Source organism: Poromitra crassiceps (assembly GCF_964638095.1).
Source record: "Poromitra crassiceps genome assembly, chromosome: 10".
Classification (NCBI taxonomy): domain Eukaryota; kingdom Metazoa; phylum Chordata; class Actinopteri; order Beryciformes; family Melamphaidae; genus Poromitra; species Poromitra crassiceps.
The window spans coordinates 33,313,003-33,326,438 of NC_139631.1; the positions used below are offsets into that span (position 1 = coordinate 33,313,003).

At 44.4% G+C, this 13,436-nt stretch overlaps 1 protein-coding gene across 1 annotated transcript in view; it reads right to left on the bottom strand.

Moving 5' to 3' along the window:
- Positions 1-11,166: 11,166 nt before the first annotated feature.
- nf2a (NF2, moesin-ezrin-radixin like (MERLIN) tumor suppressor a) overlaps positions 11,167-13,436 on the bottom strand; it is a 49,933-nt gene continuing 47,663 nt past the window's right edge. The window contains exon 16 of the mRNA XM_083644179.1: positions 11,167-11,477. Within this exon, the coding sequence (XP_083500305.1) occupies positions 11,427-11,477 (51 nt within the window). The 3' untranslated portion in view covers positions 11,167-11,426. The remainder of the gene's footprint in view (positions 11,478-13,436) is intronic.

A 13,436-nucleotide genomic window follows, 5' to 3' on the forward strand; every position in this document is an offset into this window, starting at 1 on the left:
TTGGCCAGTGGGCACGTCTGTAAAGGGAAGACTCAAGTACTCCCATCCTCATTCAGATATCTTGATGTGAGAGCGGTCAGGGGTCCCCTTTGAAATTGACCATGCCGGTTTTTCAAAATTCATTATTTAGCCCCCTTCCTTCCCGATAAGGTAGCATGGCATTGTTGGTCCCAATGGATGCTGTAGGTCTTACAGTTTCATAGCCTATAAGTATCTTCACTCTAGATTTAAGAATGAGCCCACTAGAGCTAGAGTCATATCAGCCGCAGATGCCAGTAGAAAATCGGGGACATTTTCGGGGACAGCTCCAGCCAGGGACAGGTCAACAAAAACGGGGACTATCCCCGAAAATCGGGGATGTCTGGTCACCTTATTGTAGAGCAGGAAGTCAGAGCTCAGACATGGATGTTGTAGGTCAGGAACAGGAAGTCAGAGCGCAGACATGGATGTTGTAGGCCAGGAACAGGAAGTCAGAGCGCAGACATGGATGTTGTAGGGCAGGAACAGGAAGTCAGAGCGCAGACATGGATGTTGTAGGGCAGGAACAGGAAGTCAGAGAGCAGACATGGATGTTGTAGGGCAGGAACAGGAAGTCAGAGAGCAGACATGGATGTTGTAGGGCAGGAACAGGAAGTCAGAGCTCAGACATGGATGTTGTAGGGCAGGAACAGGAAGTCAGAGAGCAGACATGGATGTTGTAGGGCAGGAACAGGAAGTCAGAGAGCAGACATGGATGTTGTAGGGCAGGAACAGGAAGTCAGAGAGCAGACATGGATGTTGTAGGGCAGGAACAGGAAGTCAGAGCTCAGACATGGATGTTGTAGGGCAGGAACAGGAAGTCAGAGAGCAGACATGGATGTTGTAGGGCAGGAACAGGAAGTCAGAGAGCAGACATGGATGTTGTAGGGCAGGAACAGGAAGTCAGAGAGCAGACATGGATGTTGTAGGGCAGGAACAGGAAGTCAGAGCTCAGACATGGATGTTGTAGGGCAGGAACAGGAAGTCAGAGAGCAGACATGGATGTTGTAGGGCAGGAACAGGAAGTCAGAGAGCAGACATGGATGTTGTAGGGCAGGAACAGGAAGTCAGAGCTCAGACATGGATGTTGTAGGGCAGGAAGTCAGAGAGCAGACATGGATGTTGTAGGGCAGGAAGTCAGAGCTCAGACATGGATGTTGTAGGACAGGAAGTCAGAGCGCAAACATGGATGTTGTAGGGCAGGTGTAGCAAGGGCAGTGAGGATTAAGGCTGCACAAAAGGGCAACCTTTATGGAGGTTGCGCAAGGTGTGCTCAGGCAAAACAGTCAGTGTGAGAATTGCGACGGCGTAGAGAGGAAGAAACATGGCTGGAAGGAGTTATGGATATAGAGTATAGGGATGTGCATCTCCATCACTATACGGCCGATGCGTTACACATCTCAACGAAGTTCCACCGATCGATACATGGAAGATACATGAAGCAACCACCAATGCGATATAAGATACGATTCACCCATGCAGTGCAATGCTACACGATTTCCTTCAACACGATGCCATTCAGAGCGATACGATGTGATTCAACGAGATGCAAAAGAACGATGCTATACAATTCAGTATAGAGAGTTTGATTTGATGTCTTAAGCGTCTGGCATACTCTTCGCGCACGCGCTGGAGGCGGGGCTCCGAGGAGGGCGCGCGCACTCTGCGCGGGCCAAAACAGAACATAGTCAGTGCGCAGCTCGCTCCTCCCACGCCCCTCCTCCTGTGGAAGCTCCAGGGGAAAATGGCGGCGATTAGTGCCAGGCAGTCTGAATGAAATTGAATGTAACGTTCCCAATTCTATGTATTAAATTCTAAAAAACGACCCTCAACATTTGGGAAGGCTAAGCCACACAACTAGTTCGTTATAATCGAACGTCATGCTTCGAAGGCGACTTTACGACGATGAACACAGCAGATATCCACTGATAGCCTACCACGGAGATCTCAGCTAGCTATGAGGACGGGGAGGTCCGGACCTCCCCTAATATTTCAGAGAAAAAAATAAAACAATCTGCATGGAAAAGCATGAAAAACACGGGATCTCTTTTATTTTGAAACGAAAGGCAGGTCAGGCAGGAAGTCATCTGACGCCGCGTCCGCGGTAACTTGATTCTGAGAGAGCAGCAGCATGGTGGTGAGTGATGACTCTCTGTCTGCCTGGCGAGATAATTGAAGGTGAGCGAGCTGCGAGACAGTGAGCGAGTGAACGACAGACAGTGAGTGACACTGACAGATTTTTTAGCAACAACCAAGAAAGTAAGTGTCTAGTCTGTCTCTTAACACATTCACTGCCAACAACGTGTAAACACGTTTTCAGAATCCAGCTGTTGACTGCCAACAACGTGTTTACACGTTCAACTGTTTTTTCAGTGGTTTCCACTAGGTGAGGCCCTTGGGCAATATGTGAATGTGGATCCGACCTCTCCCGCTGCCCCGGAAGTACTCTAACAAAGATTTCTATATAAGGAAGGCGGGCTCCTTTGATCAGCGTGGGTTGAACGTAGGTTGGTTAGATACAGAGCAAGACAGAATTACATAGCGATTTATACATAGAGAATTTCAGCAATTTAGCAATTTAGAGTCAGATTTAGAGCGAGTTGGTTAGCGTAGTTGATTTAGTTTGTTAGTTGTTAGTACAGTAGTAGTGTTTAGTATAGTCTTTATAGTAGACTTTGTTTAGATAGATAGTTAGCGCGTAGTTAGTTCATTGTAGTTAGCTAAGCCTTAGCGTCAGTTCATTTTAGTATTAGTATTTAGCGTTTATTCTAGTTCAGTTTGATCGAGTTGGTAGCCGGTAGATTAGCCTTATTTCAGTTCAGTTTGATCTAGTCGTAGCAGTAGTTGTTTTATTTCAGTTTAGTTTAGTTAGTATTTTCAGTTTTAGTTTAGTTGGGAGTGGGTGGTGTTTGTGTTTGTGCCATGCCGGCCAAACGCAAGCGGTCTTCGGCGGCTGCACGCAAGCGATCGGCGGATCAGAGATCACTGCTGGATTTCTTTTCCGTCCGAAACGAGCTTGTGCCGGAGACCGATTCCGAGGTCTCGGATGAGGAACGGGGTGAGCCCATGCATGTCGCCGCTGCGGCTGCTGGGCTGACTGAGTCGTCCGAGGCGAGCGACCTCACGTCTTCTCCAGACGCGGAGGATTCTGAGGAAGAATGGGCCCCGTCGAGGAGCGAAGCTCCACAGAGCAGCAGTGGTAAGACGATGTTTGAGATGACTTGTGTAACTTGTGTAAATGTAATTACTATGACTGTACAAAAGCCAGCAGTCAGTCAATTCATTTTACTGAACAACAAGAGACACAACAATCAATAAGGCAGTATGTCTTATCACTATACTGCCTTATTGATTGTTGTCTCTTGTTGTTTTTTTGCACTCAATGCCCTGTTATATTTGTACTATGTTGTAAACGGAGTTCACAGCACAAGAATTTCACACGTGATACTTGTACCATGGAGTGACAATAAAAATCTTGAATCTTGAATTTCAGACTCTGAAGATGAGCCTGGAGCCAGCTGTAGCGCTACAGCATCTGGTGCCACATCCTCTGGTGCCAGGAAAATGGGTAAGATCACTCTTCAGAATCAGGTTTATTTTCACATCACAGGTTCCAGCCAGAATTCCAGAAATTCTAGAACTCCAGAATTCAGTACCACACATATGAAAAACACTATTTTATGGTAATTATGTATTTCTATAATTTGCAGATGGAGCTGGAAGTGGGACACGTCCTCGGCCTGCAGGTCCTGAGTGGAGTGATGTTGACTGGGAGCCAACCCACATCCCATTCACAGCGGAACCGGGTCCTCATACTGGTGGTGCTCCTGCTCAACCAGTGGACTTTTTCCAGCTCTTCCTGGACGATGAGCTGCTCCAGGCAATTGTAGCACAAACAAATCTGTATGCCCATCAGTGCATCAGTCAGGTGAGCGAGGCTCTGCCACATTCAAGGCTTGGGAGGTGGAAGGACACTGATGTGGCAGAAATCAAGAGCTTCTTGGGACTATACTTCCTCACTGGGATCGTGAAGAAGCCTGAACTGTCCATGTACTGGACCAAAAATGAAGTGTATGCTACCCCCCACTTCAACAAAACCATGTCTCGCAACCGCTTTCAACTGCTAACCAGATTCCTCCATTTCTCTGACAATTTTGATGTTGATGGTGCAGACAGGTTGTACAAGGTCCGGCCAGTATTGAACGACCTGTTAGGAAAGTTCAGAGCCATGTTCACACCAGGTCAAGACATCAGTATTGATGAGGGGATGCTCCTGTGGCGTGGGCGGTTGGCCTTCAAGGTGTACAACCCACAGAAACCCATAAAGTATGGGATAAAATCATACATCCTCTGTGACTCCCAGACAGGTTACTGCTACAGCATGAAGCCCTACTGTGGTGAGCGGTCCTCCCTAGGCGAGACGGTGGAGTTCCTCCTCGGGGACTTGGCAGGGCAGGGTTACCACCTATACATGGACAACTACTACAACTCTGTTGGAATGTGTGCACAGCTGCTGGAGTGTCAGACACATGTCTGTGGCACTCTGAGGAAGAACAGGGGTGAGCCACCTGCTACGAAGGTTACCAACCACACAGTGAAGATGGGGGAAACGGTCATGCGCCACAATGGTGGCACCATGGTTCTGGCCTGGCGCGACAAGCGAATCGTGAAAATGGTTTCCACTATGCACGACGACACGATGGAGACGGTGCAGGTCAGGCAGAAAGGCAGCAGAGAGAGGGTCCCACACGCAAAACCCAAGTGCGTTGTGGACTACAACAAGTACATGAATGGGGTCGACAGATTGGACCAGAACATCGCATACTATCCCTTTGCCAGGAAGACATCGAGGTGGCCTTTCAAATTTGTCATGTACATGTTTCAGATGTCTTTTTATAACGCCTTTGTTCTGTACAAAGCTAAACACCCACAGAGAAAGTGTAAAACTTTGATGGCTTTCATCCTGAGTGTTATCTATGCATGGACCAAACCTGTGGTGGAGAGGAGGGGGGTGGAGAGGAGGGGGGTGGGGGAGGAGGTGGGGGGTGGCGGGGAGGAGGTGGGGGGTGGCGGGGAGGAGGTGGGGGAGGAGGTGGGGGGTGGGGGGGAGGAGGTGGGGGGTGGGGGGGAGGGCAGCAGTGACCAACCTGCAACCATGCCCCGGGCACCATACCTGGACCCTCCAAGCAGGCTGGATGTCGATCTAGCGGGCCATGTCATGGCCCAGTATCCAGCCACACGCAAACAAGCTCACCCAGCAAGGAAGTGTAGGGTTTGTACAAAGAATAAGCTTAGAAGCGAGACACGCTACTTTTGTGTTATATGTGAGGTCCCATTACACAGGGCTCACTGCTATGAGGTGTACCACTCAGACAAGTTCTAAGCTCAGTGGCACTGAGTAGGCATGGTTCGTAAAAAAAAAAAAAAACCTGCCAGGGAGGTTTTGTTTTTGATGCTCTGTTTGATTGTTTGCTAGCTAGCAGGAATACATAAAAGCACCTGCCGATTTTCATGTAACTTTGTGGATGGGTGTAACATGGGCCAAGGAAGTACCCATTACATTTTGGAGCAGTTCTGGATTCGGTGTACGAGCCCAAACCGGTTTGATCACGAACCGAAAAAACCTATAAAAAAAAAAAACATGTAAAAAAAAAAAAAAGCTGAGTGACCTGTGGTCTGCTGTTGTTTTGTATTTATTTTGACATTTATTTATTTTATTATGGTATTATTCCTCCATTATTGAAAACAACTATTGTTCAGATGTCTGATGTCTCACTGATTTCAAAAATAAATGGTTAAAGTGACTTTTCTGCCTGTTTGATTGAATTTCACAAAACTGCGATTATCTCAGCTTTCTGCCTCAGACCCTGAAACCATGCTGTACTCAACGGCTAATATCTACATAACTACTAACTCTACAAACTAACTCTTTTAGACAGAGAAAGTACACATTCTATTAGTACTTTTGAGATATTGTATGTTCACAAAGTCCAAGCTGAAACGAATCCTCGGCTCTTGTAAAATGAGCCAGAATCCTCAAAAAACGGCTTGGCAGAAGCTACCTACAGCAGAAAAAAACGGCTGGCAGTCAATGTGTTAAGTAATGTTACCTGTGTGACACGTTGGGATGCTACTGGCTAATCATGCATGATGCCAATTGCCAAGCTCCCGAAGTCAGGTATGCAGGTGGCTATATGCATGGTTTCAGTTTCATGACCCAATAAGTAACAAAAAGAGGTGGTGTAAAGTTAAAAACAACATAATATATTTTATTTTATTTTTCAATCGTTCCTATCAGGAATAAATAAATGTCCCTCTGTATGTTTTTTTTTATTATCGATGATGACTTTGTGTGTTGTGTACGGCTTGGGTTGTGTACCTGTGTTTGTAGGTGTCATTTTGATATGAATTTGGCTAAAACAGTTTGTGTTTGTTAGTTACAATTATGTTGACAGGAGAGCTGAGCAGGTGGTGACATGAAAGAGAATATACTGAATAATGACATCACAACAGTATAATCCTAATGTTGATTTAAAATGATATATTACTCTAAATATGGCTAAAAAAGGGGGGGGAAAAAACTCAATTTTTTTTCGGCGGCGCACTGACGGGCGCCACCGAATCCGCCTCCCCTTGCTGGACCTCCCCTATTTAGGAACCCTGGCTACGGCCCTGGGCACAGGCAGCAAAAACCCGACGCGCTGATAGAAAAATCTCCATGGACGCGCCGCGCTCAAGCCTCGCCCCCCGACACACCCGTGCGATGACGTCAAAATCGCCGCGCACCCTATGCGCTTGGCTGGGCGCGAAGACTATGCCAAAGGCTTTAAGCAGCAAATCATACATAAATTAGCTACTTTTACTTTACATACAGTATTCGTCTCTCTAGTAGGCTACTGCAACTCAGTAATCATCTCATTTATGCTGTTTCATTAAAGGCATAGATACAATATATAATAAGATCAATCTGATTTTACAGAGGCAAGTTCATCCCAAATTGTATCCGAGTGTATCCAGACTGTTATGCTGGTGCATCGAGGCAAATCGGGGAATCATACCCTCCCTACTATATGGAGACAGACAACCTGAACTAGATTCTTAATGAGTGCAACCTATGGTGTGCTCGCCCAGAATGTCAGAGTCAATTGAGTGCATTTCAATTTAAACCACATTTCGTCAGGGTGTGTAAAGTGAGTCTGTCCCAAGTACAAAACACAGTCCTACAGTAAACAAGTGTCTGGCAGCAGCGACGACGAGAGCAAACTGTTAGAAGTGGAATCTCAATTGATGCAAAAGGAAGATATTAGAATTGCTTTTCGTCCTGGAGGGATAACAGAATATAGGAGTGCAGCATTTCTGTGCTGGCACATTGTTGGGCAGCCCAGGGTGGGAAGAGGTTGGCAGTAGATTTGGGGAAAGCGTTGATAAGCCCACAGGAAATAATGAGCACAAATGTAAGCCCACAGGTGGTGTTGGTTAAGGCACAGTGGATTTTGTGGAGCTCAAGGTGCCACGGAAGGCCGGGGCGGAGTAGATCAGGCATATGACAGGAAAATGCTAATAGGTGGAGGTGCAGAGGTGGAGCGGTGGGGTTGGAAAGCTAGGGTGGTGCAGCACGTGGAGGTTGGTTGCTGAGGTTTTGCAGTGATCGTTCACCTTGACAACACCAGGTTGAATTGTTTGGGCTCAAAAGGGTCGCAATTAAGGGTCCAAAATAGGAATTATGCATCACACGTTCTCCACTCTTGGTATACTTGTGTGATGATACTATACAAGTCATTCGTTCATTTCTAAACTGTTGCGCAGGTCATTTCCAGTCAGATGGGTCAGTCCTCACTTTAGCCTAAAAGATTGTTTGCACTGTTTAGTTTCGGTATGAAACATCGATGATGGAAGGTGCCCATTTTGCTAAGCCCAATGACATGCACTCACCCTGTAACATTTAGAGTAGGTGTCTGGTGAATGGCGCTGCCTGTCTGGTGGTCCTGTACGTTTTTCTGGGTTAGGAGGACATCGTTCTTTTGGCACCTGAATTGGGCTTCTGTGTGAATGCTCGCCCTGAATTATAAGACGAGAGCCTTTTCACATCCCATTCAGTGTGTTGGTTAAAGAAAAGCATCTTCGACCCCGTCATAGCATTCTACATTCAAGCCCTTGGCAGGTGCAGTGGACTTCGCATCAGCTCTCAGCAGCAGCAACACACGGAAAACCTTTTCCAATCTGCTACAAGACCAGCGTGTTTGTGTGAATGTGTGCGTGCGTGTGTGTGTGTGACGCCAACTGTGATCCCTTGAGAACAGATAAATGACAGAGGTGATGCTTCCCATCTCCTCTCAGCCCGTTCTCTCGTTTCAGGGGACCGTGGTGAGGAGGAGGCAACGTCTGTCTGTCTGTCTCTTTTCCCTGATGCCCTCACACCCCCCCGACCCCTTACCCCCCCCCCCACACACACACACACACACACACACACACACACACACACACCCTTTGCTGAGCTCCAGGTCCCCGGAGATGGTTGTCTCCTGAAGCTGCCTCTCTGTCACAACGCTGACAAGCCAAGGGTGGCCATTCTCCCCCCCGGCCCGGAGGTGACGGCGCTGTCGATAAGCCCCCTGGCCTCAGCGCCACTCACTCTGTCAGAGAGCTGTCAGTCTCAGGGACCTGACACGCTCACGTCCTGGGGGAGTGTTGACACTGACACACACACACACACACACACACACAGAGGCATTCGAATTCACAAGCACACACACACACACACACACAGAGTGCGCAGGGCATGCACAGTACACACACCCCATTCACACACGCATCATGCACCCGCACACACAACACTCACACAAAGACACCATCACTCAAGCAGGCAGGGTATGTGATCTGACACAAGGTGGAGGGAGGGTACTTTACGTAACACTTGATTCACCAAAGGTCTAATTACCGGTAGTGTCTGTTGAGGTCGGTCTTGGCACTGGCGATATCAAAGCAGGCATTCATCAAAACAGAGAAGTCTTTGCCAAAATAACTAATACAAAACTGTTATTTCTGGATGAAAATAATTCTCAAACTCCAAAAGAATACTGACCTGACATTTTATTTTACACAAGGAAAAATACATTTCACTTACATTGTTTCTTTGAAAATGTAGTTCCAGGAAAAAAAGTAAATTCACCCAAAGTTAATATAAAAAAAAAATAAAAAAAAATACTGCTTACTATAACTCGTTTAAGGCGGACAGGAAGAAAATATGTATTTTCTACACATGAATATTCCCAAAATAAATTGCTTTCAGAGGGAATAAGAACATTAATTCAAAATGACAGTAATTAAAAGTAAATGCAAACTCGTCTTTCGAGCAAGTGGATGTCTTCATACTGCTACAGTAACCCTGTTAACAACAGCAACAACAACAACAACAACAACCACCAACAGCCCAAATTAGATGACAGATGGAGCACAAGAATCCCTGTTTCTTCATCTAGTTCAATGTACCACCTGGTCCAAATGGCCATCTCGTAACTTTCAAGGGTAGAACATAATGCATTGGTGCTTTGCAAGGAAGAACACTCTTCAAGTGAATTGCTTGAGGCAGCCAGAGAATTACAACATGATGTCTCTGGGTAGACAAGATGTAAACTTAAGTCCTGAGGCCATCATGTATCAAACTTTCTGCATATTCACCACAACATATTTGCATACAGTATGCAAAAAAGGCACACACAAAAATGCAAATATACATGAATTCTGAGACTTAGAAAACACTGCTCACACCACCGATGGTAATTTCTGGTTGTTTTGTGTGTGAGAACAAGCTTAATACAGTATGCACACCTCATCAACTCCTGCAATTAGCCATTAGGCATGGGAGGCCCAATGTGCTCGTTGAGGATTTTATTTTCCATTCAACTCATTTGGTTCAAACAAAAACAGAGGCGGCGTGTAGCCACAAAGTAACAGACAAACACAAACACATTTAAAAAAAAAAAACTTTTTGCCAGCTGTTAACTGGATATTGGGTGGATGAGGTTGACTGAGGCCAGAGAAAAACAATATTTGGAGGCACTGGTTGCTGTTACGAATCAAATAAATCAAATGGTAAGAGGTGTCGGCTTATCATTTTCAAGTTCTGAAGTATGCACAGATCAAAAGAGTCACAAAATTGTCAAGATAAACAGACTTTCTTGTGCTGTTAAATTAAATGTAATTTATAATGTTTGTAGCTATGTGACAGTCAGGGTTCAGGGAACTGGGTATATAGCCAGGTATATAATAAATCATTCTCTTATTCAACTTTATCCCTTAGTGGTTGATATATATTTGAATTTCAAAACAGATCAAATAATGTAGGTCACCTTTGGTCACGTTATAATAACCACATAAATTACACCAAGATCATTAGACGAACAGTGGAACAAGAGCAGTAGAAAGACAGGCACTTTGTATATGTGTGTATATACAGTATATATATATATATATATATATATATATTAGGGATGCCACAATATATCATCCCACAATATATCGCAATATCAAAACGTGACAATATGTATCGTTGAGATGAAATCTCATATCGCGAGAAAAAGAAGCTGAACATGGTGGCACTGATCTGCATCTGATTGCATGCTCGCTCTCCTTTTCATTGCTTTGTGAAAATGGTGAAATTACTCAAATTAGCGTGGAGGATGCCCCCTCAACTTACAAATTGATCGCAAAAAATATTGTTAAAATATCGTATCGTTATCGTGAACCCAATATCGTGTATCGTATCGTATCGTGAACTGAGTGTATCGTGACACCCCTAATATATATATATATATATATATATGTATATATGTGTATATATTATATATATATATATATATAATATATGTGTGTGTGTATATATATATATATATATATATATATATATATATATATATATGTGTGTGTGTGTGTGTGTGTGTGTGTGTGTATATATATATATATATATATATATATATATATGTGTGTGTATATATATATATATATATATTTTTTTTTTCTTGTTTTGCATCAGTCTACATCAGTCTACCTTTACCATTCTGCACTCCTAAAAACCCACACCCAAATTCACTCCAAAAATAAGCATGGAAAATGTGCAGTATTTCACACTCTGTAAACACACACTCAAGTTTGTTTGTTTTACAAATCCCAAATGTAGCATGAAGTGTTATCTATGCATGCTTTTTGCATGTACACATTATTATCCATGTGGGCCGTGGCTGAGTGAGGCGCTCCTCCTTTGTGTCTGTGCTAGCAGTGGTTCCCAGGATGAGCAGCTTAAGGAGCTTGTAGTGCAGTCGATCTTTTATTGAGCAGGAATGTAGAAGATAGATGAGAAGTTCTTGGCGTTCTCTGTGCATTGACACCCTCACACACACATACACACCGTGTTAAAGTTCCTCAAAGAAGGCCACTCTGGACTTGGTGCTTTGTAGTGTTAGCTGTGAAACAGATAAACACAAGAACCTGATAAGGGTTTTATTCGGGGTGGATTCAAGTAAACAACCACAGAATAGACCCGATTACAGCGAAAATAATTACTGTAAATAATTACTGACTGCTGCCTGGCAAATTAAAGCCCCAATGTGTAGAACACTGCTAAGCAGCAGCAACAGCGACCTCTGCTGCCGCAAGTGGTAATTCTAGGATGCTAATACATGCTACTTCGCTCTTTGTACGTTCAGATATCAGCCTTATTTGACTGTTTCTGCTTGAACTCTCTACTTTGGTAATCTCTCTGCAGTGTTTATAATTTATTTGCTGGGGGAAAAAATGCTCAAAATATTCCCAAATGTCATGTCAATCAAGCTATGCTAACTCAGAGCGATAAACACATTTCACATCCTATACATTCTTCACAATAAAAGCATGCTGTTAGTTTGTCAGCAGAAAGCTTTTAATATGAAGGAGCTGCAGCAGGAATTGAGTTACATATGCCAAGGTAAACTCTGAAGTAATGTAATTCTGTTCATTTTGAGTTTATTACTGTTTATTTTCTGTGTATATTCTGTTTATAATGAGATTTTTCAGTTTATCTTTGAATAATGCTATCTCATTATCACTGTGTTAACTCGTCATCAATGATGCAACATCATGAAAGGCAATAAACACATGAAAAGCAAAAAATACATGATTGGCTGTTCCAAACTCTGTAGCTAGCTAGTTTGTTATTCTGATGAAAACATGCATGTATACCCCAAACATGCCTCTGCTAAATAAGTGTCTGTGAGAGTGTGACAGTGTGCGTGTGCGTGTGTGTGTGTGTGTGTGTGTGAGCAGAATTTTGTTCGGCCACAGCTATGACGTTGTACGTGTGATCGGGCTGAATCTTTCAGGAAGTGTAAAGAGCACCCGTGCAGGTGACCTGACAGAGGCAGATTTTTTAATAAAAAAAATTAGGGCAGATTAATTGCCCTAATTACCTAATGATGTGATGTCACTCGAGTAATGACATTATCTGGTGACATCATCACCGATGACATCACTCACTGATGACATCATCATTGAGTGCTTGAGTGACATCACTGGTGATATCACCAATTCTATACATAAGTGATATCATCAGTGATTATGATTTGGGGAACCAGACGATGGCTTCCGCCCCTGGGCTGAAATCTCTATTAATGGAGGAATGAGGAGCGGAGGAACATGAGACGAGGCGCAACAGCCAAGATTGACAAGGTGTGAAAAACACCAGGAAAGTTGAAAGAAGAAGAAGAACCAGGTCTAGAGTGAGACCATCCAACTGTGAGAGGCAGCAATGTGCCGCAAGGCATCCAATCTGCCGGAAAGCCATTAGAAGAAGAAGAAGATAATTATGATTTGAGTGTGTCCCGGAGGCTTTGGAGACCACTGTTCCAGACAAGGGGGGTCTAACTCCCAGGGGGGGTCTAACTCCCATGGGTGCACTAGTACTAGCGGAAATTTAAAAAGTCACTAGGGGAAGAAAAAAATAGCGTAGCGTCAAGTGACAGAAGATATGAATTCACATGTCTCTGTTGGCCAATCAAAAGACTTGAGCGATCAGTAGGAGAGAATGAGTGGGCTTTCGTTGCACCTGTCCCTTGTCTCTCATGCTCAAAACATCCCCCCGAAAGCTATTCTGGGAGCAGGTTGTGTAACCTGTATACGTGGCATGTGGAGAGACATGTAGCATTGTTGCACTGCTGATATAAATCTTTCCTCAACACATTCTCAAAGTGTCTACATGAATCATGCTTGTAAGTATTGCCTGAAGAAATTGGCAGTGAAACGAATATCAAGCTCAATCAGTGTTTACAATTTGCCCTGATGGACAAGAGATGTGCAGCTTGCCCAGCAGACTCTGCGCTACAGAGACAATCAAAGGAGACACGGAGCGCGAGATGGGTAGAATATAAATGTCAGTCAGGGAGGTTCCC